The sequence below is a fragment of the Haliotis rufescens genome, unplaced genomic scaffold, assembly GCF_023055435.1.
Source record: "Haliotis rufescens isolate VD_foot unplaced genomic scaffold, xgHalRufe1.0.p SCAF_35, whole genome shotgun sequence".
Classification (NCBI taxonomy): Eukaryota; Metazoa; Mollusca; class Gastropoda; order Lepetellida; family Haliotidae; genus Haliotis; species Haliotis rufescens.
In genome coordinates this window covers 3,603,853-3,629,866 of record NW_025964057.1, presented here as the reverse complement: position 1 = coordinate 3,629,866, position 26,014 = coordinate 3,603,853, and the positions used below count along the sequence as shown (strand labels likewise).

Sequence of the window (26,014 nt, the reverse complement as noted above, 5' to 3'; positions counted from 1 at the left end):
ATGTCCTAATGTCTGAAAGCACAATTTATACCTCAATTACCATGCCTGGCTACTTGTTCTCTAAGTGTATACTTCATGCTACAAGGCCGTGCTACATCCTATTGTGTCTCAGTGTGTCACAAGCCTTTGATGTCACACTACAGACATCAAGTCTTTGAAAGGCATTTAGAAGTGATACACATCGAAAGAGAACTTATGGATTTCAACTTCTTTATTGTGAGGAAGACAATGCTTCAGAGTATATACTTACTCCTTCATCAGGTGAATGAATGCCAATTATCTGTTGGCTTCCCTTGTTAAGTTTCCACCTTTTGTCATTTTTTGTCATAAAAGAGTAAATGCTTGATCTCAGGCTGTCATTGAATCATGCAGATGCTCCTAGGGTGAGAATTGCCGACTGTAATGTAAGGGACACAACTCCAGCAACCTTTTGCTGTCATGTCTTTGAGATAACATAAGTTGAAGCAGGTATCACTTGGGGTACATTTGGTTTTATGCGTCCCGCAAGCCGGATTGATACTGCTACAACAAATTTATCTTACTGACATGACATTGTAAAAGGATTTAAACATATAAGAAAATTGATAGAAAACAGCTGTTCAATTGAGCTGAGGTTAGCTTGGCTATGTCCAGTGACATTCATTTTAAGCGGGGAATAAGGGATTTAGTCTCCTGCTCAGAAATCCACTTGCAGCCTATGTTCTTCATGGCGGGGTATAAGGGATTTATTCTCCTGCTCAGACATTTATTTCCTTCCAAGTGGCATATATAGTATTTTATTAAGATCATGTGGACCAATCAGATCTCATCATTCTGACACGGACATATGATAAACCTCATACTGACCAATGAAGAGCACAAACACCCCTGACCATTCCTACCAATAGTTTAGCCAATTTACCACTTTTTTTTATCATTTAGCAAGTCACACTTCTGTGTTATGTGAACAGTCAAACTGTGTACAGTGAAACCTTGTCAAACCAGACCTTCTCACTCCAGCCACCCAGCTTCTAGATGTTACCTGTTGGGAACATATGTACATGTACCTGTATACAACAGAACAGATAACTCCATATCAGCGAGTGATGGATACATTAATATATTAATCCAATCAATATCACCATGCGATGTACATCTGGTATTAACAGGGCAACACTATAACATATGCTACTCAACTTTTGATTGCCTGTATTCCCAGGGTATCAATGTCTGTATAACATATTCTACACAACTTTTGATAGGGGTAATCATATGTCAGATTTAAATATACACTTGACATAACAAATATCCCTATCAACTGTGGAGTAGGATATATTGTAACTTCCCAGTCAAACAATTACAGATCATACAACAAGTTGTACAACAGTCACACATTCGAGAATGATTGATGGGATATGTTCAAGTCTTATTTTTTCAGCAGCACTTTAAGTCACACAAGCAGTTCTACTGGATTCCAACTTCAGATAGTGTTGACTTGAATGCAGTGTATTGATCAGCCATTTAAAACCACAGCATGATACTGACGCATGCAATAAAAAAACATGAACAACAAACTGCAGTAGTAACTCTTCCCTAGGGTCTGGGTCAGTTCATCAGAATGAATTACTTTTGTTATTCTGTGAAGACTGAATTCCCCAGGCCCTTCCCCCCTAGTAGGTACACATGCACTGGTCAGCAGCTGACTTCTGCTTACTTATTGATGAGGAAACAAGTATGGCGGTTTGAATAATAATAATAATAATATAATAATATGAATAATAATAATAGGCCATTAATATTGCGCATATTTCCACACCACTCAGGGATATGCTCAAAGCCCTATTATTACTCCGGATACTGGATCAGTGTGCACTCAAGAATCATTCTCAGCTCCCTGGGGAGAATACAACCCAAGCTGCCTGTAAGGCGCTAGAAGGTTAACATCCACATTTCCACCTCATCCTACCGGGTACCCACTCACTGCTGGGTGAATACAGGCACATGTCAGACAAAGTCACTTGGCCAAGGAGATGCCACATGTGCTACATGTGCTACAGTGTGGGGCAGGACCGAAGCCCTAGAAACTCTCAGGAGCCAAGCTGCTGAAAGTGGTCACCCATCCATGGACTCTGAAGGACATGAAACGCCTGTATGATTGCATCTCTCCAGGTAATGCAGGTACACCAGAAGCTGTATGTTACCTGTATGTCATCACCTTGTCCTATGTTACCTGTATGTCATCACCTTGTCCTATGTTACCTGTATGTCATCACCTTGTCCTAAACAATTGAATGTTCTTTAACTTGTTTTGAGCAGTATACATCCTCTCATTACATCTGCTACTGTCTTGTGAGATATTTCCACCTGAATTGAAACTTTATTGACAGGTGTTATTTCCAGAATGGTGATATGATCAACAGATGAGCCAGATAAGTAATAGACAAGATGTTGACACATGCTCCCTGGGCAGAGGGCTGTGATATGCCTTTCAGGGCAGAGGGCTTCTATAGGTGATACGCCTTTCAGGGCAGAGGGCTTCTATAGGTGATACGCCTTTCAGGGCAGAGGGCTTCTATAGGTGATACGCCTTTCAGGGCAGAGGGCTTCTATAGGTGAAACGTCTTTCAGGGCAGAGGGCTTCTATAGGTGATACGCCTTTCAGGGCAGAGGGCTTCTATAGGTGATACGCCTCTCAGGGCAGAGGGCTTCTATAGGTGATACGCCTCTCAGGGCAGAGGGCTTCTATAGGTGATACGCCTCTCAGGGCAGAGGGTTCCTATGGGTGAAACATCTTTCAGGGCAGAGGGCTTCTATAGGTGATACGCCTTTCAGGGCAGAGGGTTCCTATGGGTGATATGCCTTTCAGGGCAGAGGGCTTCTATGGGTGATACGCCTTTCAGGGCAGAGGGTTCCTATGGGTGATATGCCTTTCAGGGCAGAGGGCTTCTATAGGTGATACGCCTTTCAGGGCAGAGGGCTTCTATAGGTGATACGCCTCTCAGGGCAGAGGGCTTCTATAGGTGATACGCCTCTCAGGGCAGAGGGTTCCTATGGGTGAAACGTCTTTCAGGGCAGAGGGCTTCTATGGGTGATATGCCTCTCAGGGCAGAGGGCTTCTATGGGTGATAGGACTTTCAGGGCATAGAGTCTCTATGGGTGATACAGCACTTTTGTGTATGTAGATACATGAACAACGTCACTATTTAGTTGTGACATCATACAGGAAGGAGAGCTACTCTAAGGAACACAAACACTACATGGAATATTTGTATTTCACTTCTTGTTTGTTGTCGGATTTCACTGGCAGGGTTAAGTGACTTTCTGAACATCCCCATCAACGCAATTTAAAAAAATTGAAAGTAACTGAAATGAGTATGGACCCCAATTCCAAAAGTATGACAAAGATACTACTTTCCGTTTATTGAAATACTTGACTATATTGACAAGTTGGCCCCAACTATACCGCTTCACTCCCCTACTGATGGGGGATATTTGTCAGGGTTGTGATTTACTGTTATTCAGTCTAGCAATGTCAGGGTGTTCTACAATCTCAGAAAAGTTGTTATAATTAATAAATGATATTTAATAATGAATAAAACCCCACCTTCGTGTCTTCACAGGCAATTTATTTTACATTCAATTTATGACAACAATTGGAAAAACAAATTAGCCAATAAATACTTCCATGCACATAAATCTGTCTACAATTTTTTACATCAATATTCCCCGGACAGTAGAGGATATCAAGTACATGGAACCAGCTGGGGGAACGCCCCTGGAGATATCTGCTTGTATCTCCCTAGTGTTGTCATGGCAACATGGCAGCAATAAATGGTCGAGGAAACAATGCATCATTACTAGTTATATACAACACAATGCTGTCATTCACAGCCTCTGTCAAACATTCATAGCCTCTATCAAACATTCATAGCCTCTTGATGGTCATTTATATACATATTCACAATTATTCACTAACATGATTCAATGAAGCAGGATCATACCATACAATTCATCATCGAAACAGGGTCGCTGGATATTAGTTTCATATTCATAATTTCAGTAGAAATATGTATAATATCCATAATATATTAAATGTAATATGAAGGAAACATGATATTGGACAGAATTTTATATTTCTAAAATGATACATTTTTTAGCATGTATAGTGATATAAAAATGATTTGGAATAACAAACAGTTGATAGCTTCATAATATATGGATTTGTCATGATAGGAGTATAACCCCGTCATGACACTTCTGTCCGTGTCTGTTACACACTACCAGGAGATTCCAGGTTAGAATTGGCCCCAAGCAACTTGTTTGCAACCAAATGGATCGGGTGGTCAGGATCGGGGACTTGGTTGATAGCGTGTGCCCGTACCCAGACAGCGTGGATTGTTGTCCACAATTTGATCACTGGATTGTCTGGTACAGATGTGATTATTTACAGACCGCCATCATATAGCCGGAATATTGCTGAGTGCGACGTTAACAACAAACAAACAAACACACTATCACAACCTAACGACACGCCTGTCAGTGTCTAAGTGCAGGAACACACCAGGAGACACAACGTTCTGTCAAAGCCAACAAAGCATGACTAAAACAATGACATAAAAGACCACAAAAAAATGTATTTAAAAAATTAGGGAAAGTTTAGCCATGCACCCCAAGACTGGTCATTCTCCAGGCGTTGAATAATGCTGCAGGTAGATGTTTTTGCTCATTGTGAAAAAAACATGTTGCCTGGATCCATGAATAATAATTTTTTATAATGGAAAAAAAAAATTTCCAGGCAGAGAGATTCATTGACACACTGTGCCCGAGAAACTGTTCTTCAGGCAAATCAGCAAATATCACATAAATTGTGTAGAAGGGAATTTTAACATCACCTATACCACTCAACTTTTGATAGGCATATCCTGATATGTCAGCTTATTTAAATATACACTTGAATCAGGAGAATCATGTTGTGTGGCGGGGAGAGGGAACAGATCGCTATCAGACGTGGGGAAGTGATCTTTACTAGCAGTCTCAACAGACGTAGACAAATGCTAGAATTTGAACAGAATTATGTTTGACAAAATTTATAGCCTTGTATAAAACTGACATGTATAATATATATATCATAAAAAAAATATATCAGGCCCGACTATTTTGTGTGTTGCTGTGTTTGACATCAACACAGCAGGAAGAAGATGATCTGTTGAATTGAACTTATACAAATGTATTAATTTACACTTTCAACACCTACTAGGGAAAACAAGAATAACAGTTTTGATTTATGAGATACTAATTTGGGTTCTTATTTTAATAATTCGACATTCATAAGTCTTTTCTGAATGGGGTCGATTTTCTATTTCTTGTTTTGGCAAAGGAAGTGTAAGGTCACCCCCTGTCTGATAACCTGTCAACCCTTTACTAAATATAAACTCAATATTTGAACACTTTGCCGGGATTCAGAGTGTAACTCAAGGAATTAAATGGCTGGTATTTATAGCTGTATATCCCCCGCCAGTTATACAGGATCTGGGGTAATTTATCTCGAGGTCATCATTAAACATGAGGTCACCATGAGGTCACAATGCAGCATTGAGTTAGCAATATCAGAAAGTGTCAATATCAGGGAATCAGTTCAATGTTGAAACATTTGGCAATAACACAGTGGAATAGTGGACACATAAGGACAGTCTGGTTGCAAGGTGATGCGCTACAGTCCTGTGCTGTGTTTATCATGGTGTATGCAGAGTGAGTGAGTGACTTTGGTTTAACACTGCGTTGAACAGAAATACTGTATGTACTAAGAAATCAAAATTTGACTTGTCATGTAAGGATCGCTGTCTGGTGTTGCCCCTCCGCCTGCCTCCCCACCCCTCCAGACTCCTCAACCCCTTCTCTTCTTAGCTCCTCCAGACTCCTCAACCCCTTCTCTTCTTAGCTCCTCCAGACTCCTCAACCCCTTCTCTTCTTAGCTCCTCCAACCCCCCCCTACATCCACACTTCCTCACTCAACACTTCATCACCCATACTACCACCACCCCTAAAACTCCCACACCCCACCCCCCCACCCACCCACCACCCAATCACTCATACCTTGATCACCCATACTACCATCCCCATCAAACTCACCCCCTTCCACCCCTCCACCACTCATCACTTCATCACCCACACCACCACCGCCTCAAACTCACATCCACCCTGACACTTCTGATATCCCCTCATCCCCTCCAACCCCGTCCTCCCCCTAACCTCTTCACGCCCACCCTGACACTCCAACCCCGTCCTCCCCTTAACCTCTTCATGCCCAACCTGACACTCCAACCCCGTCCTCCCCCTAACCTCTTCACGCCCACCCTGACACTCCAACCCTGTCCTCCCCCTAACCTCTTCACGCCCACCCTGACACTCCAACCCCGTCCTCCCCCTAACCTCTTCACGCCCACCCTGACACTCCAACCCCGTCCTCCCCCTAACCTCTTCACGCCCACCCTGACACTCCAACCCTGTCCTCCCCTTAACCTCTTCACGCCCACCCTGACACTCCAACCCCGTCCTCCCCCTAACCTCTTCACGCCCACCCTGACACTCCAACCCCGTCCTCCCCCTAACCTCTTCACGCCCACCCTGACACTCCAACCCTGTCCCCCCCTTAACCTCTTCACACCCACCCTGACACTCCAACCCCGTCCTCCCCCTAACCTCTTCACGCCCACCCTGACACTCCAATCCCGTCCTCCCCCTAACCTCTTCACGCCCACCCTGACACTCCAACCCCGTCCTCCCCTTAACCTCTTCACGCCCACCCTGACACTCCAACCCTGTCCCCCCCTTAACCTCTTCACGCCCACCCTGACACTCCAACCCCGTCCTCCCCCTAACCTCTTCACGCCCACCCTGACACTCCAACCCCGTCCTCCCCCTAACCTCTTCACGCCCACCCTGACACTCCAACCCCGTCCTCCCCTTAACCTCTTCCCGCCCACCCTGACACTCCAACCCCGTCCTCCCCTTAACCTCTTCACGCCCACCCTGACACTCCAACCCCGTCCTCCCCCTAACCTCTTCACGCCCACCCTGACACTCCAACCCCGTCCTCCCCCTAACCTCTTCACGCCCATCCTGACACTCCAACCCCGTCCTCCCCCTAACCTGTTCACGCCCACCCTGACACTCCAACCCCGTCCTCCCCCTAACCTCTTCACGCCCACCCTGACACTCCAACCCCGTCCTCCCCTTAACCTCTTCACGCCCACCCTGACACTCCAACCCCGTCCTCCCCCTAACCTCTTCACGCCCACCCTGACACTCCAACCCCGTCCTCCCCCTAACCTCTTCACGCCCACCCTGACACTCCAACCCTGTCCTCCCCCTAACCTCTTCACGCCCACCCTGACACTCCAACCCCGTCCTCCCCCTAACCTCTTCACGCCCACCCTGACACTCCAACCCCGTCCTCCCCCTAACCTCTTCACGCCCACCCTGACACTCCAACTCCGTCCTCCCCCTAACCTCTTCACGCCCACCCTGACACTCCAACCCCGTCCTCCCCTTAACCTCTTCACGCCCACCCTGACACTCCAACCCCGTCCTCCCCCTAACCTCTTCACGCCCACCCTGACACTCCAACCCCGTCCTCCCCCTAACCTCTTCACGCCCACCCTGACACTCCAACCCCGTCCTCCCCCTAACCTCTTCACGCCCACCCTGACACTCCAACCCCGTCCTCCCCCTAACCTCTTCACGCCCACCCTGACACTCCAACCCCGTCCTCCCCTTAACCTCTTCACGCCCACCCTGACACTCCAACCCCGTCCTCCCCTTAACCTCTTCACGCCCACCCTGACACTCCAACCCCGTCCTCCCCTTAACCTCTTCACGCCCACCCTGACACTCCAACCCCGTCCTCCCCTTAACCTCTTCACGCCCACCCTGACACTCCAACCCCGTCCTCCCCCTAACCTCTTCACGCCCACCCTGACACTCCAACCCCGTCCTCCCCCTAACCTCTTCACGCCCACCCTGACACTCCAACCCCGTCCTCCCCCTAACCGACCTAATACTGAGACAGCAGAATTCCTTTGCTCAGATAGGGCAAGTATATGCAGCCTTCAACACATTTGTTTGCTACATAGTTTTCAACTGAACAGTATTCATCAGTATATTTCACAGGCAAACTGACTTTCCAACAAAAGGCCAATGCATGTGATTATGGACACTTAATATTGTCAGTATCCATGATGTGATGTAGTAATGTAACATATCAACACTGGTTTATTGACAACCTAAGAAAAACATGTGAAATATATCGCATAATTTCATTTTTAACAATCCTTAGCAAGCATTTTAGCCCCCAAGTATTTCAGCCATATTTAGGCAAGGGAGGTAATTTGGTTGCTATAGTAACCTGTTGCATCCCCAAACAAAGGGGAAGCCATTACATGGTGTGGCCTTATCAGCGAAGCGCATGTCATCACATTTCTCAGTCACAATCAAAGGCACATTAGTCACAAACATTCAACTTTTAAATCTTAGGACTTCCGTATCATAATAATGTCAAAATCTTCATTTTCTCCTCACAAAGACAGGTATTTCTGTTATTGATTGAAATAAACAATATTTTTGGCTGTCTTGTCCACATTCTATATTGCCCTATAAATACAATGTAAGAAAAAGACATAAGTTACACCCAAAATAATTTTAAAACATATTTTGGAATGTAACAAGATATGCATGAATTATTAAACATCATTCGTTTCAAGTTCAGTGTCCAGTAAATCAATATATTCCTTGACTTGAGCAGGTCGCCAGGCAATATCACCAGCGCAGTGAGACTATGGTTCCTTGAAGGGGCAGGTAAAGGGAGACTACTCTTGTTGGTCTAGGCACATGTCACACCGCTGCAAGCCACTCTCGTCACATTGCATGCAACGCAGGGCATGGAACTCCTCCGTGAAGTGGTTCCGATGTAGTGACTTTTTACTCCCGTGACAATGACTGCAAGGAACGAATCTGTAGCCTCCACACTTCCCACACGAAGATCTCACATTAATTTTCTGAGGACAAAAACATACCATTAATCTAGGTTTAATTGTCTTTCACAAATCATAAACTTTATCGACTATGTTTTACAAGCATGCACTCAGTTACTCACACACACACTAACAAAAATATACACATTACATGATATGATACTTGAGATTTCTTCTCGAAATGCTTAATAAATTTGTCTTTTGTTATTGAACCAAGAAATCAATTTTATTTTAACCACTTCCAAAATATAATTAAATTATTAAAACATTTTGTGTTAATTATTATATCAATGCACTGGATAATATATTTTTTAATTTCCTTTGATATTTGTGATATTGTGTTGCTGATAATTGTTGCTGATCTCATGTTATGAGGAGGAAGTGTCTCACTTACAGGAAAGTTCTCAAGGATGTCTCGCAGTTCCCCTGTCTCATTCAACGTCTGGAACTCGTTTGAATCCTGGAGAAATAGAATAATTAGATTTCAAAAGAGAGATATATTTTCAACAAAAATAAAGCCATTGTTTGTTTATTCTCTTTTATTTCTTTTCAAAAGCCACAAATCAGTTGAGCAGAGATGTGTATTTCTGAGATGTGTAGTTGTGTGTGCATCCGTGGGAGCAGCACGAGGAACGGCTACATCGGCATTCTGTGTCTGCATGTTGTGTGCACAAGGCTTCCCCACTGCTTGCTTGTTGCTGCAAGAGCTGCTATGCCAACATAGAGGACATAGCAAGGGCATAGCAACCTCTGGAATACACAGGACAAGCATAGGATCTGCAATTCACAACATAAAAATTGTTTCCTCAAAGGAGAAGTTTTTAAAAATCAATAAACAGTCCTATTTCACCCATACACAATCTTAAGACCTGTAAAGACCTATTTCAACCCTATCTCTGGAGGGGATCTGACTGTAACCTGCAATACATGAACCTTCTCCCATGTACACTGTAACCTGCAAGACTTGAACCTTCTCCCATGTACACTGTAACCTGCAAGACTTGAACCTTCTCCCATGTACACTGTAACCTGCAAGACTTGAACCTTCTCCCATGTACACTGTAACCTGCAAGACTTGAACCTTCTCCCATGTACACTGTAACCTGCAAGACTTGAACCTTCTCCCATGTACACTGTAACCTGCAAGACTGGAACCTTCTCCCATGTACACTGTAACCTGCAAGACTTGAACCTTCTCCCATGTACACTGTAACCTGCAAGACATGAACCTTCTCCCATGTACAATGTAACCTGCAATACATGAACCTTCTCCCATGTACACTGTAACCTGCAAGACTGGAACCTTCTCCCATGTACAATGTAACCTGCAATACATGAACCTCCTCCCATGTACACTGTAACCTACAAGACTTGAACCTTCTCCCATGTACACTGTAACCTGCAAGACTTGAACCTTCTCCCATGTACACTGTAACCTGCAAGACTGGAACCTCCTCCCATGTATACTGTAACCTGCAAGACTTGAACCTCCTCCCATGTACACTGTAACCTGCAAGACTGGAACCTCCTCCCATGTACACTGTAACCTGCAAGACTGGAACCTCCTCCCATGTACACTGTAACCTACAATACATGAACCTTCCCCCATGTCCACTGTAACCTGCAAGACTTGAACCTTCTCCCATGTACAATGTAACCTGCAAGACTTGAACCTTCTCCCATGTACACTGTAACCTGCAAGACTTGAACCTTCTCCCATGTACAATGTAACCTGCAAGATTTGAACCTTCTCCCATGTACACTGTAACCTGCAAGACTTGAACCTTCTCCCATGTACACTGTAACCTGCAAGACTGGAACCTCCTCCCATGTACACTGTAACCTGCAAGACTTGAACCTCCTCCCATGTACACTGTAACCTGCAAGACTTGAACCTCCTCCCATGTACACTGTAACCTGCAAGACTTGAACCTCCTCCCATGTACACTGTAACCTGCAAGACTTGAACCTCCTCCCATGTACACTGTAACCTGCAAGACATGAACCTTCCCCCATGTACACTGTAACCTGCAAGACTGGAACCTCCTCCCATGTACACTGTAACCTGCAAGACTGGAACCTCCTCCCATGTACACTGTAACCTGCAAGACTGGAACCTTCTCCTATGTACACTGTAACCTGCAAGACTTGAACCTTCTCCCATGTACACTGTAACCTGCAAGACTTGAACCTTCTCCCATGTACACTGTAACCTGCAAGACTTGAACCTTCTCCCATGTACACTGTAACCTGCAAGACTTGAACCTTCTCCCATGTACACTGTAACTTGCAAGACTTGAACCTCCTCCCATGTATACTGTAACCTGCAAGACTGGAACCATCTCCCATGTATACTGTAACCTGCAAGACTGGAACCTCCTCCCATGTACACTGTAACCTGCAAGACTTGAACCTCCTCCCATGTATACTGTAACCTGCAAGACTGGAACCTCCTCCCATGTACACTGTAACCTGCAAGACTTGAACCTTCTCCCATGTAAACTGTAACCTGCAAGACTTGAACCTATGTCTAATTATGTCTATCTGTGTCTACCTATGTCTACCTGTATCTACCTGTGTCTCCCTGTCTCTACCTGTGTCTCCCGTGTTTACCTGTGTCTCCCTGTCTCTACCTGTGTCTCCCTGTCTCTACCTGTGTCTCCCATGTCTACCTGTGTCTCCCTGTCTCTACCATGTCTACCTGTGTCTCCCGTGTCTACCTGTGTCTCCCGTGTTTACCTGTGTCTCCCTGTCTCTACCTGTGTCTCCCATGTCTACCTGTGTCTCCCGTGTCTACCTTAGTCTCCCTGTCTCTACCTGTGTCTCCCTGTATCTACCTGTGTCTCCCATGTCTACCTGTGTCTCCTGTGTTTACCTGTGTCTCCCTGTCTCTACCTGTGTCTCCCGTGTTTACCTGTGTCTCCCTGTATCTACCTGTGTCTCCCATGTCTACCTGTGTCTCCCGTGTTTACCTGTGTCTCCCATGTCTACCTATGTCTCCTGTCTCTACCTGTGTCTCCCATGTCTACCTGTGTCTCCCGTGTTTACCTGTGTCTCCCTGTCTCTACCTGTGTTTCCCATGTCTACCTGTGTCTCCCGTGTTTACCTGTGTCTCCCTGTCTCTACCTGTGTCTCCCATGTCTACCGTGTCTCAATGTGTCTACCTATGTCTCCCTGTCTCTCACTGTGTCTACCTGTATCTCCCTGTCTCTGCCTGTGTCTCCCTGTCTCTACCTGTGTCTCCTGTGTTTACCTGTGTCTCCTGTCTCTACCTGTGTCTCCCGTGTCTACCTGTGTCTCCTGTCTCTACCTGTGTCTCCCATGTCTACCTGTGTCTCCCAGTCTCTACCTGTGTCTCCCGTGTTTACCTGTGTCTCCTGTCTCTGCCTGTGTCTCCCGTGTCTACCTGTGTCTTCTGTCTCTACCTGTGTCTCCCATGTCTACCTGTGTCTCCCGTGTTTACCTGTGTCTCCCTGTCCTACCTGTGTCTCCCATGTCTACCTGTGTCTCCCGTGTCTACCTGTGTCTCCCTGTCTCTACCTGTGTCTCCCTGTATCTACCTGTGTCTCCCGTGTCTACCTGTGTCTCCCTGTCTCTACCTGTGTCTCCCTGTGTCTCCCTGTCTCTACCTGTGTCTCCCTGTCTCTACCTGTGTCTCCCTGTCTCTACCTGTGTCTCCCTGTCTCTACCTGTCTCTACCTGTGTCTCCCTGTCTCTACCTGTGTCTCCTGTGTCTACCTATGTCTCCCGTGTCTACCTGTGTCTCCCTGTCTCTACCTGTGTCTCCCATGTCTACCTGTGTCTCCCGTGTCTACCTGTGTCTCCCTGTCTCTACCTGTGTCTACCTGTCTCTACCTGTGTCTCCCGTGTCTACCTGTGTCTCCCTGTCTCTCCCTGTGTCTACCTGTCTCTACCTGTGTCTCCCGTGTCTACCTGTGTCTCCCTGTCTCTACCTGTGTCTACCTGTCTCTACCTGTGTCTCCCGTGTCTACCTGTGTCTACCTGTGTCTCCCTGTCTCTCCCTGTGTCTATCTGTATCAGCTGATTGTCAGCTGTGGGACATTCATGAGTGTATCAACCCCGCAGATGCTGTCGGTGGAATGACAGGGCATGTCTACATGTAGGGTTGCTGTTGATTCACATCTTGATGACAGCCCATCTGTGCCCTGTGTGGAGACTTTCTCAAATACAGGTGTAGAACACCCAGCATGCAGCAGCTGGTCCTCGAGTCACAATCATCTCTCACACAGGTACTGAGGTCCAGCACACTATGGCAAGTCTCTGTGGCAGAAGGCTCAGTCATGGCAGAAACATGACATACAAATTGTTAGAGCACTGAAAGGACTTTTTCTGTGCTGACCCAGTTTAAATAGTCAACTATTGAGTAAACTTACCATTGAGCTATGCAGGCTGTGGAATACACACATATACCATGTCGTGCTGTTTTTCCCGAGTTACCTACACAATGATGCCTGACAATGAAGTCTGCAGACATCAATGCTGACATGGCAGTGGGTGTCCGATGTTTATACATGATATAGATCCATATGCTGTTGGATGTTAACAACATCATGATATAAGTCCATATGCTGTTGGATGTTGACAGCATCATGATATAAGTCCATATGCTGTTGGATGTTAACAACATCATGATATAGATCCATATACTCTGGGATGTTAACAACATCATGATATAGATCCATATACTGTGGGATGTTAACAACATCATGATATAGATCCATATACTGTGGGATGTTAACAACATCATGATATAGATCCATATGCAGTTGGATGTTAACAACATCATGATATAGATCCATATGCAGTTGGATGTTAACAACATCATGATATAGATCCATATGCTGGTGGGATGTTAACAACATCATGATATAGATCCATATGATGTTGGATGTTAACAACATCATGATATAGATCCATATGCTGGTGGGATGTTAACAACATCATGATATAGATCCATATGCTGGTGGGATGTTAACAACATCATGATATAGATCCATATACTCTGGGATATTAACAACATCATGATATAAGTCCATATGCTGTTGGATGTTAACAACATCATGACATAAGTCCATATGCTGTTGGATGTTAACAACATCATGATATAGATCCATATACTGTGGGATGTTAACAACATCATGATATAGATCCATATACTCTGGGATGTTAACAACATCATGATATAGATCCATATGCTGGTGGGATGTTAACAACATCATGATATAGATCCATATGATGTTGGATGTTAACAACATCATGATATAGATCCATATGCTGGTGGGATGTTAACAACATCATGATATAGATCCATATGCTGGTGGGATGTTAACAACATCATGATATAGATCCATATACTCTGGGATATTAACAACATCATGATATAAGTCCATATGCTGTTGGATGTTAACAACATCATGACATAAGTCCATATGCTGTTGGATGTTAACAACATCATGATATAGATCCATATACTGTGGGATGTTAACAACATCATGATATAGATCCATATACTCTGGGATGTTAACAACATCATGATATAGATCCATATGCAGTTGGATGTTAACAACATCATGATGTAGATCCATATGATGTTGGATGTTAACAACATCATGATATAGACCCATATGCTGGTTGGATGTTAACAACATCATGATATAGATCCATATACTCTGGGATATTAACAACATCATGATATAGATCCATATACTCTGGGATATTAACAACATCATGATATAGATCCATATGCTGGTGGGATGTTAACAACATCATGATATAGATCCATATACTCTGGGATGTTAACAACAACATGATATAGATCCATATGCTGGTGGGATGTTAACAACATCATGATATAGATCCATATACTCTGGGATATTAACAACATCATGATATAGATCCATATACTCTGGGATGTTAACAACATCATGATATAGATCCATATACTCTGGGATGTTAACAACATCATGGTATAGATCCATATGCTGGTGGGATGTTAACAACATCATGATATAGATCCATATACTCTGGGATATTAACAACATCATGATATAGATCCATATACTCTGGGATGTTAACAACATCATGATATAGATCCATATACTCTGGGATGTTAACAACATCATGATATAGATCCATATACTCTGGGATGTTAACAACATCATGATATAGATCCATATACTCTGGGATATTAACAACATCATGATATAGATCCATATGCTGATGGGATGTTAACAACATCATGATATAGATCCATATACTCTGGGATGTTAACAACATCATGATATAGATCCATATGCTGATGGGATGTTAACAACATCATGATATAGATCCATATACTCTGGGATGTTAACAACATCATGATATAGATCCATATACTCTGGGATATTAACAACATCATGATATAGATCCATATGCTGATGGGATGTTAACAACATCATGATATAGATCCATATACTCTGGGATGTTAACAACATCATGATATAGATCCATATGCTGGTGGGATGTTAACAACATCATGCTATAGATCCATATGCTGTTGGATGTTAACAACATCATGATATAGATCCATATGATGTTGGATATTAACAACATCATGATATAGATCCATATACTCTGGGATGTTAACAACATCATGATATAGATCCATATGATGTTGGATGTTAACAACATCATGATATAGATCCATATACTCTGGGATGTTAACAACATCATGATATAGATCCATATGCTGATGGGGTGTTAACAACATCATGATATAGATCCATATACTCTGGGATGTTAACAACATCATGATATAGATCCATATACTCTGGGATGTTAACAACATCATGATATAGATCCATATACTCTGGGATGTTAACAACATCATGATATAGATCCATATGCTGGTGGGATGTTAACAACATCATGATATAGATCCATATGCTGACTGGATGTTAACAACATCATGATATAGATCCATATGATGTTGGATGTTAACAACACCATGATATAGACCCATATACAGTTGGATGTTAACAACATCATGATATAGATCCATATGCTGGTGGGATGTTAACAACATCATGATATAGATCCATATACTCTGGGATGTTAACAACATCATGATATAGATCCATATACTCTGGGATGTTAACAACATCATGATATAGATCCATATGCTGGTTGGATTTTAACAACATCATGATATAGATCCATATACTCTGGGATGTTAACAACATCATGATATAGATCCATATGCTGATTGGATGTTAACAACATCATGATATAGATCCATATGATGTTGGATGTTAACAACACCATGATATAGACCCATATGCAGTTGGATGTTAACAACATCATGATATAGATCCATATACTGTGGGATGTTAACATATACTATAAACACATATATGATATACACATATATGATATACACACATATGCTATATATACACATATATGATATACACCCATATACTATATATACACATATATGATATACCCACATATTCTATATATACACTTATAAGATATACACACATATACTATATATACACATATATGATATACACACATATATACTCAAAGGCAAAAGAAACACGACTACCATACCTGTTGGTTATAATATGAAGAATTACTCATATTCAAGAGATATTAGATTGTTTGATGCACAAATGAACATGGTATATTGTCTGTGACTTGATGCTTATGAAGGCATCACATGTGACCCGAGATGCACCATTTATGCAGTTTGGAAATCATGTGCAGCATATCGTGATAAGAATAAAGACACTGTGGTAACACTTGACTGATTATTTGTTTTGTCATTAAGTGTTACCCATTGGAAACATCTCTTCTTTTCCTACGTACTTCTCTACATGTTTCTGTGGTTCTCGTTTCTTTTGTAGTTGAGTATATAAGTTTATTATTCCTGGAAACCACTTACACCTAAGTGAAGCCCATCAGCGAAAACGTGAGGCACATCGATGTGGTCGGTAGCGAGCCTGTCTTGGAGCTCCCTCTGGTGGTCGCGGCTCATGTAGAGGTCGCGCTCCTCGTAGCGCACCATATGCGTCTGCAGGATGTTGCGCACCACCTTGCACCTCTCCCAGGTGTCGCGCACCACGCACATACTCGTCGTGTAGATCACAATCTTCCCCTTCTCGTGCTGACGGTAGTTCCTCTGAAACCAGCAGCCTCCATTACACATCACAGCCGAGCCATGGTCATAAGTGTTGATACAGGCCGAGCTCATCTCACTGGTCACATCCTTACCTTGTGGACCAATCTCATTCAAATGAGATCTTAGTTCTCACTACCTCTAAACACAGATCTGTTGACATCCCATTACGTGTCACATTCTAACGACCTTTCGCGAACTTTGATCGACCAATGAAATGACAAACAAGAAATCGACATTAGCCAAAAAGCATCTTTCTTGAGCTTTATCGCACTAGTTTCAAACTGCCAACTTCCATTGAACAATATTGATTCAACCTTTGAAAACTGAACAAATGAAAGTTCTGGAATGTCTAATAATCTCTTCCGTTTCGAATGTTTATATCCCATTGAAACGAGAGATAGACGATGAGTTAGACAGAACTGTCATTCGGGATACCCTGTGTTTACTATTTCGGTTTGCATGATTAGAAACACATTTCGACTGTCACTCTCCTGAATTGGTAAGCGATGCTCTGATTGGTCAAAAGAAAGGTTGTTCTCACATGACGCGAAATGTGATGTCCTCAGATCTTTGTTTAGCGGTAACCAGAAATAGGATCTGATTTCAATGAGACTGGTTATGGACCAACTATTGTCGATTCTTATGGGGGAGCTGAAATTTTTAATACATTTTTAAAGAGAATGCTGGAACACAAGAATTGGCCTCAGGTTTAAACATTCTAAACATTGTTCACAGGACTTGCTGCATGTCAAGGTCAAGAATTTCGATGACCTTGAAAATATTTGACTCTTTCTTTGAACTATCCTTGGTTTCCCCCGAATGCCCCGAATGGTTGGTGTTGTATAACCATCTGATGACATCAGCCATACCTTATTATAATCTTCTTACGGTTGTTTCCATACCTTACTCCCTCACCTTACTGTTATCACCTTATGGATGGTTAGTGTCCTTATCATCTTACTGACACGTCCTTCAATGCTAGAAGCCTGCGTTTCATGAACTCATCCTTACAAATGTGGTATTCAACACTGTACTCAATATCCACTGCAAGTTGACTGGCGGCCTGAGGGGATCTCAGAACGTTTGACTTGTCAGTTTTGACCAGAATACTTTCAGAATACTTGTTTGGCCGATATTTTCTGATCATTGATGTCCAACTCTTTATTTAGTCAGATTAATTTATTGCTTTGTCTTACAGATTTGTTTTTCTAAATTATTGTAAGAAACTATGTGTATGTTTGAGAGAATCCCTTCTTGCAATTGTTGGCTGTGATATTTTAAATCATATGTTCAGGAGAAATCCTTGTGATAAGCTACAGACAATTTGGAAATGATATCCCAAAACAAGTTGGATACTTAAACTACTTCCCGCCCATAGAAAGTATACACCCAGTTTGATGGTGGCTAAGAAACAAGAAATGGTAATTCAATCGGGATGTATTTGACAAGGGTATCACAATTAAGTTTTGGATCTCACGTTTGCAGTGTTTTGGCAACTGTTAACAGCCTGGTAACATTTCGATAACGTTTGTAAACTTCGGGTCAAATCCAATATTCAAGTGTATACTATCTTTTACCCGGCAGTAATTTTCAAAGTTTTATTGTATATTTGTAACAGACGGACAGCACTATTTACTATATACTGTATCGTCCCATATTGGTCCCAAATCTCCAAAAACACTACATACTCCTGGTCTGATTTAATGCAAACATTATAAAATTAAATTTGAATGGCAATACTTGTACGGAGCCTGTGAACAAATCAACAGTTGGATGTAAAATAGCCGATCTGGAGTGATGACAGATACAAGACAATGGAATGGCTGACGTTACAACTTCCAACACATATGCCGTGGCTGGAGAGACATCCATCAGGGCATCTGTTGACATACAGTACAGACAGGCAAGTATCTCACACCCTGATCTGTTACTAGCCATTGGCATGCAATATTAAACATGTGTATCAACCAGTTGTGGAATAACGGTAATACTCTACCAGTTGCCATGGATACATTTGTATCCAAAATTTGTCAGAACTGCAGAGACGGCAGAAACATGGTCACATAGATTTTGTAATCTGAACTGTTTTCATTACATATATACACAATTACACATAATATCAATATTTGTTATGCAAGTCTTGTGATTAAAAAAGTACATTATTTGTAGTAAAGTGTATACATGTCCTAGGTTTGTAAGAATATTTGCAGCTAAGATGCATGAAAATGTTGCATGCATTATAAACTTTTTCTTTCAGATTTACCAGTCATAAAGATTTTAAGCTTGTAATTTCAAACAACATCTGGCATTGATTGTTTAAGTATTGGTGTGGGCAGGTAGCATTCCTGTATGGTGTAGAAACATGAATCTGATACATGGGATATTTTAAAACAAAAATGAAATGCTTTTATCCAGGGTTATAAGTATCTGAGAACCAAGATGTCGAGAAAGAAACATTTCTTAAGTCAACAGATGTCAGAACCTTGCAGGTGCGAGGGTCATCTTGGAACACTCCATGCAGGTATAACTACATCAAATCACACTAACGAGCATACAGGTGTATTATCAGGTAAATCAACACCAGGTATGTTGTGTGCTCACCAAGTTACAAATAGACAGAATTCCTGCAGGGGACCTATGTAATGAACCTACTTGATGACCTTCACATAGTGACCCTGTAGGCAGCTGTGGGGGAACATTGGCAGGAAATACACAATATGTCCAATTCCTTTCAATAATTCCGAAATTGTTTCAGGATAAAAGAAAGTCTCTTGTTTCACCTTTCCACCAGTTTAACCCGCGAAATGTGGACTTATTTCTGTCAGGTAACTTTAATTTGTACTAAGTAGGGGTTGGGTGGTGTACATTGGGGTAGGGGTGGGAGTGAGGTGAGGTGGGGTAGTGTGAAGTGGGGTGTGGGTAGTGTGAGGCGGGGTGTGGGTTGGTGAGGCGGGGTGTGAGTTGGCGAGGCAGGGTATGGGTTGGTGAGGCAGGGTGTGGGTTGGTGAGGTGGGGTGTGGGTTGGTGAGGTGGGTTGTGGGTTGGTGAGGTGGGTTGTGGGTTGGTGAGGTGGGATGTGGGTTGGTGAGGTGAGATGTGGGTTGGTGAGGTGAGGTGTGGGTTGGTGAGGTGAAGTGTGGGTTGGTGAGGTGAGGTGTGGGTTGGTGAGGCAGGGTGTGGGTTGGTGAGGCAGGGTGTGGGTTGGTGAGGTGGGTGAGATGTGTTGGGGTGGGGAGGGGTGAACTGGGGTTGGGGTGGTGTGGTGTGCGGTGGTGTTAAGTGGGAGTGGGGCAGAGTACATTGAGGTAGGGGTGGGAGTGAGGTGGGGCGGGGTAGTGTGAGGTGGGGTGTGGGAGGGATGTGCAGGAGGGATGTGTAGGGTAGGTGTTAGATTGGGGAGGGATGAAACCTAGACGTACGGCTTTACATTTACAAAATTCAGAAAGATTTCTTCAAACAGGAATTGTGTCTATTTGCAAAACAAGAAAACAACATTACACATTCATGATATTATCAATATGAACATACACAATACACATAGGGAGGAAACAGAATATATAACACTACACGTAGAGTTCACAGGCCGACCCAGGCCACCATCCACGACTCAGGAGTGTCTCCAGCTAGCTTCCAACTCTAAGCTATGTCAACTCATGTGTTGATGCTAAACGAACACAAGCAATGTTGAGCTCTAAGCTATGACCACTTGGCCATCATCAGTCAAGCTTCAAGCCTACAGTCTAACTCTAAGCTAACCTAGAGGCCATTCCAAGCTTGTGTTGATCTCTACTGTTCCTGGTCACATCCAACTGCGGACCCCTCTCACTGTCCCCCCTGGCTACAACACACGGTGAACCACAGCCCCCATTCTCAATCTATTTTTCAAATCAGCCCCCCATTCTCAATCAAACAGTTATGCGGGACATAATATTTGCAATTCTTTCGAAATAAAACGAATTCAGTAGGCTGTGAAGTTTCATCAGCATTTTGGACATTTTTATACTGAACTGTATGATGTGATTATTCCTCCAGCTGGAGTGGAAGCTTTGTCCCCTTCATTAAACCGAGGCTGGGGCTACGTTTGCAGTGTGTTGTCAACAAGAGAGGACTGATTGTAAGCAAGTAGTGGACCCATCTAATCAGGATCAACCGTTCAACACCCCAAGGCAGGGTTAAGTAACTACTGAAGCTCAGTTGTTGCTGATGTTGCTGATGTTGATGATGTTCCTGTATATGCTGTTGTTGTGAAGTTGCTGTTGTGCTGTTGTCCTCATATTGCTGTATTTTCTGATGTGATGTTGAGGTTGTTGTGATGGTGCATACGCTGATGTTGCTGTTGTTGTGATGTTGCATACGCTGATGTTGCATACACTGATGTTGCTATTGTTGTGATGCTGTATACACTGATGTTGCTGTTGTTGTGATGCTGTATACACTGATGTTGCTGTTGTTGTGATGCTGTATACACTGATGTTGCTGTTGTTGTGATGCTGTATACACTGATGTTGCTGTTGTTGTGATGTTGTATACACTGATGTTGCTGTTGTTATGATGCTGTATACACTGATGTTGCTGTTGTTATGATGCTGTATACACTGATGTTGCTATTGTTGTGATGTTGTATACACTGATGTTGCTGTTGTTATGATGCTGCATACACTGATGTTGCTGTTGTTGTGATGCTGTATACACTGATGTTGCTGTTGTTATGATGTTGTATACACTGATGTTGCTGTTGTTATGATGCTGTATACATTGATGTTGCTGTTGTCGTGATGCTGTATACACTGATGTTGCTGTTGTTGTGATGCTGCTCTATCTGATTCTGCTCAAGGTCTGATCATGTCCGTATTTCCAGGTCAAATCCTGATTGCATGTCAGTGGTCAATATTACCGGAGATGTTGTAATATTTATGTAAATCATCAACATTTCAGTGGCCTAAGACCTGCATCAGTCACTGTGTCACTTCTATATACGTCTATCTGGGCCACACCAGCTTCTATCCACTGGTAGGCTGGACGCTATGATAGTCCAGGTGAATGACAGCTGCATCCATTATTGAATACCGTAACAGCACTGTGCATGGACACCCTGTACACAACCCAGTGTATACTCTTCCCAACAGCCAAACCATGTCCAACTGTGTGGGTATACAACACATCACATGATGCCTTACTGTGTTTCTTGTACGTATGTACGAAGACTTGTTGACTAATGGAGCTGCCACAAGCCAGCCATGAACCGTGGCCTGGGAACCTATCTGCCTCGTGCTTGGGACTTATTGCTTTGATTACTGTCTGTGCTAACTATTAACCTGGCTTCCTTTTGTCCTTTCATCCACTGCCGTTTCCACTGCTATCACCTACCAGCGCTAATTATCTGTTGGCTTCCTTTTGTCCTTTAATCCACTACCGTTTCCATTGCTATCACCTATCAGCGCTAATTATCTGTTGGCTTCCCTCATTAAACTTCCACCTTTGTTATCTTATCACTTTTGTTGTCCTTACCTGAACATATATATGTTTTCTGCCTCATAGCATTAGTTCACCTGATGAAGGTGTAAGCATATACTCCGAAACGTTGTGTTCCTTATAATAAAGAAGTTGACATCCATGTATTCTCTCTCTTATGTGTATCACTTCTAAATGCTATTCAAAGACTTAAATGAGCTGCTTGTGAAAACATATGTTGTTTGTTTGTTGTTTAACCCTGTACTCAGCAATATTCCAGCTATATGACAGTGATCTGTAAATAATCGAGTCTGGACCAGACAATCCAGTGATTGACATCATGAGCATCGATCCACGCAATAGGGATACAATGACATGCATCAACCAAGTCAGCAAGCCTGACCACCCGATCCTGTTAGTCACCTCTTACAACAAGCATAGGCGCCTTCTGTGGAAAGAATGGGTTGCTGAAGACCTAATCTACGCTGGATCTTCACGGGTCGAAAACATATGTAAATACAAGCGGTCCAAAGGAGTTTAACTGGTGATGACCCCGATGCTTGGAGATCTTTGGCCTTCATCTTACATTAAGTGCCTGGGGGAGATTCATCTCTTTGGCCTTCATCTTACATTAAGTGTCTGGGGGAGATTCATCTCTTTGGCCTTCATCTTACATTAAGTGTCTGGGGGAGATTCATCTCTTTGGCCTTCATCTTACATTAAGTGCCTGGGGGAGATTCATCTCTGATCTCCTTCATCTTACATTAAGTGCCTGGGGGAGATTCATCTCTTTGGCCTTCATCTTACATTAAGTGCCTGGGGGAGATTCATCTCTTTGGCCTTCATCTTACATTAAGTGTCTGGGGGAGATTCATCTCTTTGGCCTTCATCTTACATTAAGTGCCTGGGGGAGATTAATCTCTTTGGCCTTCATCTTACATTTAGTGCCTGGGGGAGATTCATCTCTTTGGCCTTCATCTTACATTAAGTGCCTGAGGGAGATTCATCTCTGATCTCCTTCATCTTACATTAAGTGCCTGGGGGAGATTCATCTCTTTGGCCTTCATCTTACATTAAGTGCCTGGGGGAGATTCATCTCTTTGGCCTTCATCTTACATTAAGTGCCTGGGGGAGATTCATCTCTTTGGCCTTCATCTTACATTAAGTGCCTGGGGGAGATTCATCTCTTTGGCCTTCATCTTACATTAAGTGCCTGGGGAGATTCATCTCTTTGGCCTTCATCTTACATTAAGTGCCTGGGGGAGATTCATCTCTTTGGCCTTCATCTTACATTAAGTGTCTGGGGGAGATTCATCTCTTTGGCCTTCATCTTACATTAAGTGCCTGGGGGAGATTCATCTCTTTGGCCTTCATCTTACATTAAGTGCCTGGGGAGATTCATCTCTTTGGCCTTCATCTTACATTAAGTGCCTGGGGGAGATTCATCTCTTTGGCCTTCATCTTACATTAAGTGCCTGGGGGAGATTCATCTCTTTGGCCTTCATCTTACATTAAGTGTCTGGGGGAGATTCATCTCTGATCTCCTTCATCTTACATTAAGTGCCTGGGGGAGATTCATCTCTTTGGCCTTCATCTTACATTAAGTGCCTGAGGGAGATTCATCTCTTTGGCCTTCATCTTACATTAAGTGCCTGGGGGAGATTCATCTCTTTGGCCTTCATGTTACATTAAGTGCCTGAGGGAGATTCATCTCTTTGGCCTTCATCTTACATTAAGTGCCTGGGGGAGATTCATCTCTTTGGCCTTCATCTTACATTAAGTGCCTGGGGGAGATTCATCTCTTTGGCCTTCATCTTACATTAAGTGCCTGAGGGAGATTCATCTCTGATCTCCTTCATCTTACATTAAGTGCCTGGGGGAGATTCATCTCTTTGGCCTTCATCTTACATTAAGTGCCTGGGGGAGATTCATCTCTTTGGCCTTCATGTTACATTAAGTGCCTGGGGGAGATTCATCTCTTTGGCCTTCATCTTACATTAAGTGCCTGGGGGAGATTCATCTCTTTGGCCTTCATCTTACATTAAGTGTCTGGGGGAGATTCATCTCTGATCTCCTTCATCTTACATTAAGTGCCTGGGGGAGATTCATCTCTTTGGCCTTCATCTTACATTAAGTGCCTGAGGGAGATTCATCTCTTTGGCCTTCATCTTACATTAAGTGCCTGGGGGAGATTCATCTCTTTGGCCTTCATCTTACATTAAGTGCCTGGGGGAGATTCATCTCTTTGGCCTTCATCTTACATTAAGTGTCTGGGGGAGATTCATCTCTTTGGCCTTCATCTTACATTAAGTGCCTGGGGGAGATTCATCTCTTTGGCCTTCATCTTACATTAAGTGCCTGGGGGAGATTCATCTCTGATCTCCTTCATCTTACATTAAGTGCCTGGGGGAGATTCATCTCTTTGGCCTTCATCTTACATTAAGTGCCTGGGGGAGATTCATCTCTTTGGCCTTCATCTTACATTAAGTGCCTGGGGGAGATTCATCTCTTTGGCCTTCATCTTACATTAAGTGCCTGGGGGAGATTCATCTCTTTGGCCTTCATCTTACATTAAGTGCCTGGGGGAGATTCATCTCTTTGGCCTTCATCTTACATTAAGTGCCTGGGGGAGATTCATCTCTTTGGCCTTCATCTTACATTAAGTGCCTGGGGGAGATTCATCTCTTTGGCCTTCATCTTACATTAAGTGCCTGGGGGAGATTCATCTCTTTGGCCTTCATCTTACATTAAGTGCCTGGGGGAGATTCATCTCTTTGGCCTTCATCTTACATTAAGTGCCTGGGGGAGATTCATCTCTTTGGCCTTCATCTTACATTAAGTGCCTGGGGAGATTCATCTCTTTGGCCTTCATCTTACATTAAGTGCCTGGGGGAGATTCATCTCTTTGGCCTTCATCTTACATTAAGTGTCTGGGGGAGATTCATCTCTTTGGCCTTCATCTTACATTAAGTGCCTGGGGGAGATTCATCTCTTTGGCCTTCATCTTACATTAAGTGCCTGGGGGAGATTCATCTCTTTGGCCTTCATCTTACATTAAGTGCCTGGGGGAGATTCATCTCTTTGGCCTTCATCTTACATTAAGTGCCTGGGGGAGATTAACCTCTGATCTCCTTCATCACTGCCCAGTGTAGCTGCCCCCACTCCCTGCTTGTCTTGCCCCGTGAAGGTTAGAATAGGTCTTCAGCAACCTATGCTTGTCATAAGAGGCGACTTATAGGATTGGATTATCAGACTCGCTGACTTGGTTGATGCATGTCATCATATTACAATTGCGTAGATCGATGCTCATGATGTTAATCGCTAGTCCAGTTCCCTTATTTACGGACCACCTTCACATAGCTGGCTATTG

At 43.2% G+C, this 26,014-nt stretch overlaps 2 protein-coding genes across 3 annotated transcripts in view; one reads left to right on the top strand and one right to left on the bottom strand.

Moving 5' to 3' along the window:
• The first annotated feature begins 6,279 nt into the window (after positions 1 to 6,279).
• Positions 6,280 to 8,157, top strand: LOC125372086 (extensin-like). The gene has a single exon (XM_048381039.1). The coding sequence runs from the start codon at positions 6,280 to 6,282 to the stop codon at positions 8,155 to 8,157; it is 1,878 nt and encodes a 625-aa protein (XP_048236996.1).
• The window catches only part of LOC124134455 (glutaredoxin domain-containing cysteine-rich protein CG31559-like), a 54,538-nt gene continuing 36,544 nt past the window's right edge, over positions 8,021 to 26,014 (bottom strand). For both annotated transcript variants that reach the window (XM_048381058.1, XM_048381059.1), the window contains 3 exons: positions 16,957 to 17,193; positions 9,403 to 9,468; positions 8,021 to 9,032 (listed from right to left, as the gene is read on the bottom strand). In XM_048381058.1, the coding sequence (XP_048237015.1) occupies positions 8,844 to 9,032; positions 9,403 to 9,468; positions 16,957 to 17,193 (492 nt within the window). In that variant the 3' untranslated portion in view covers positions 8,021 to 8,843. The remainder of the gene's footprint in view (positions 9,033 to 9,402; positions 9,469 to 16,956; positions 17,194 to 26,014) is intronic.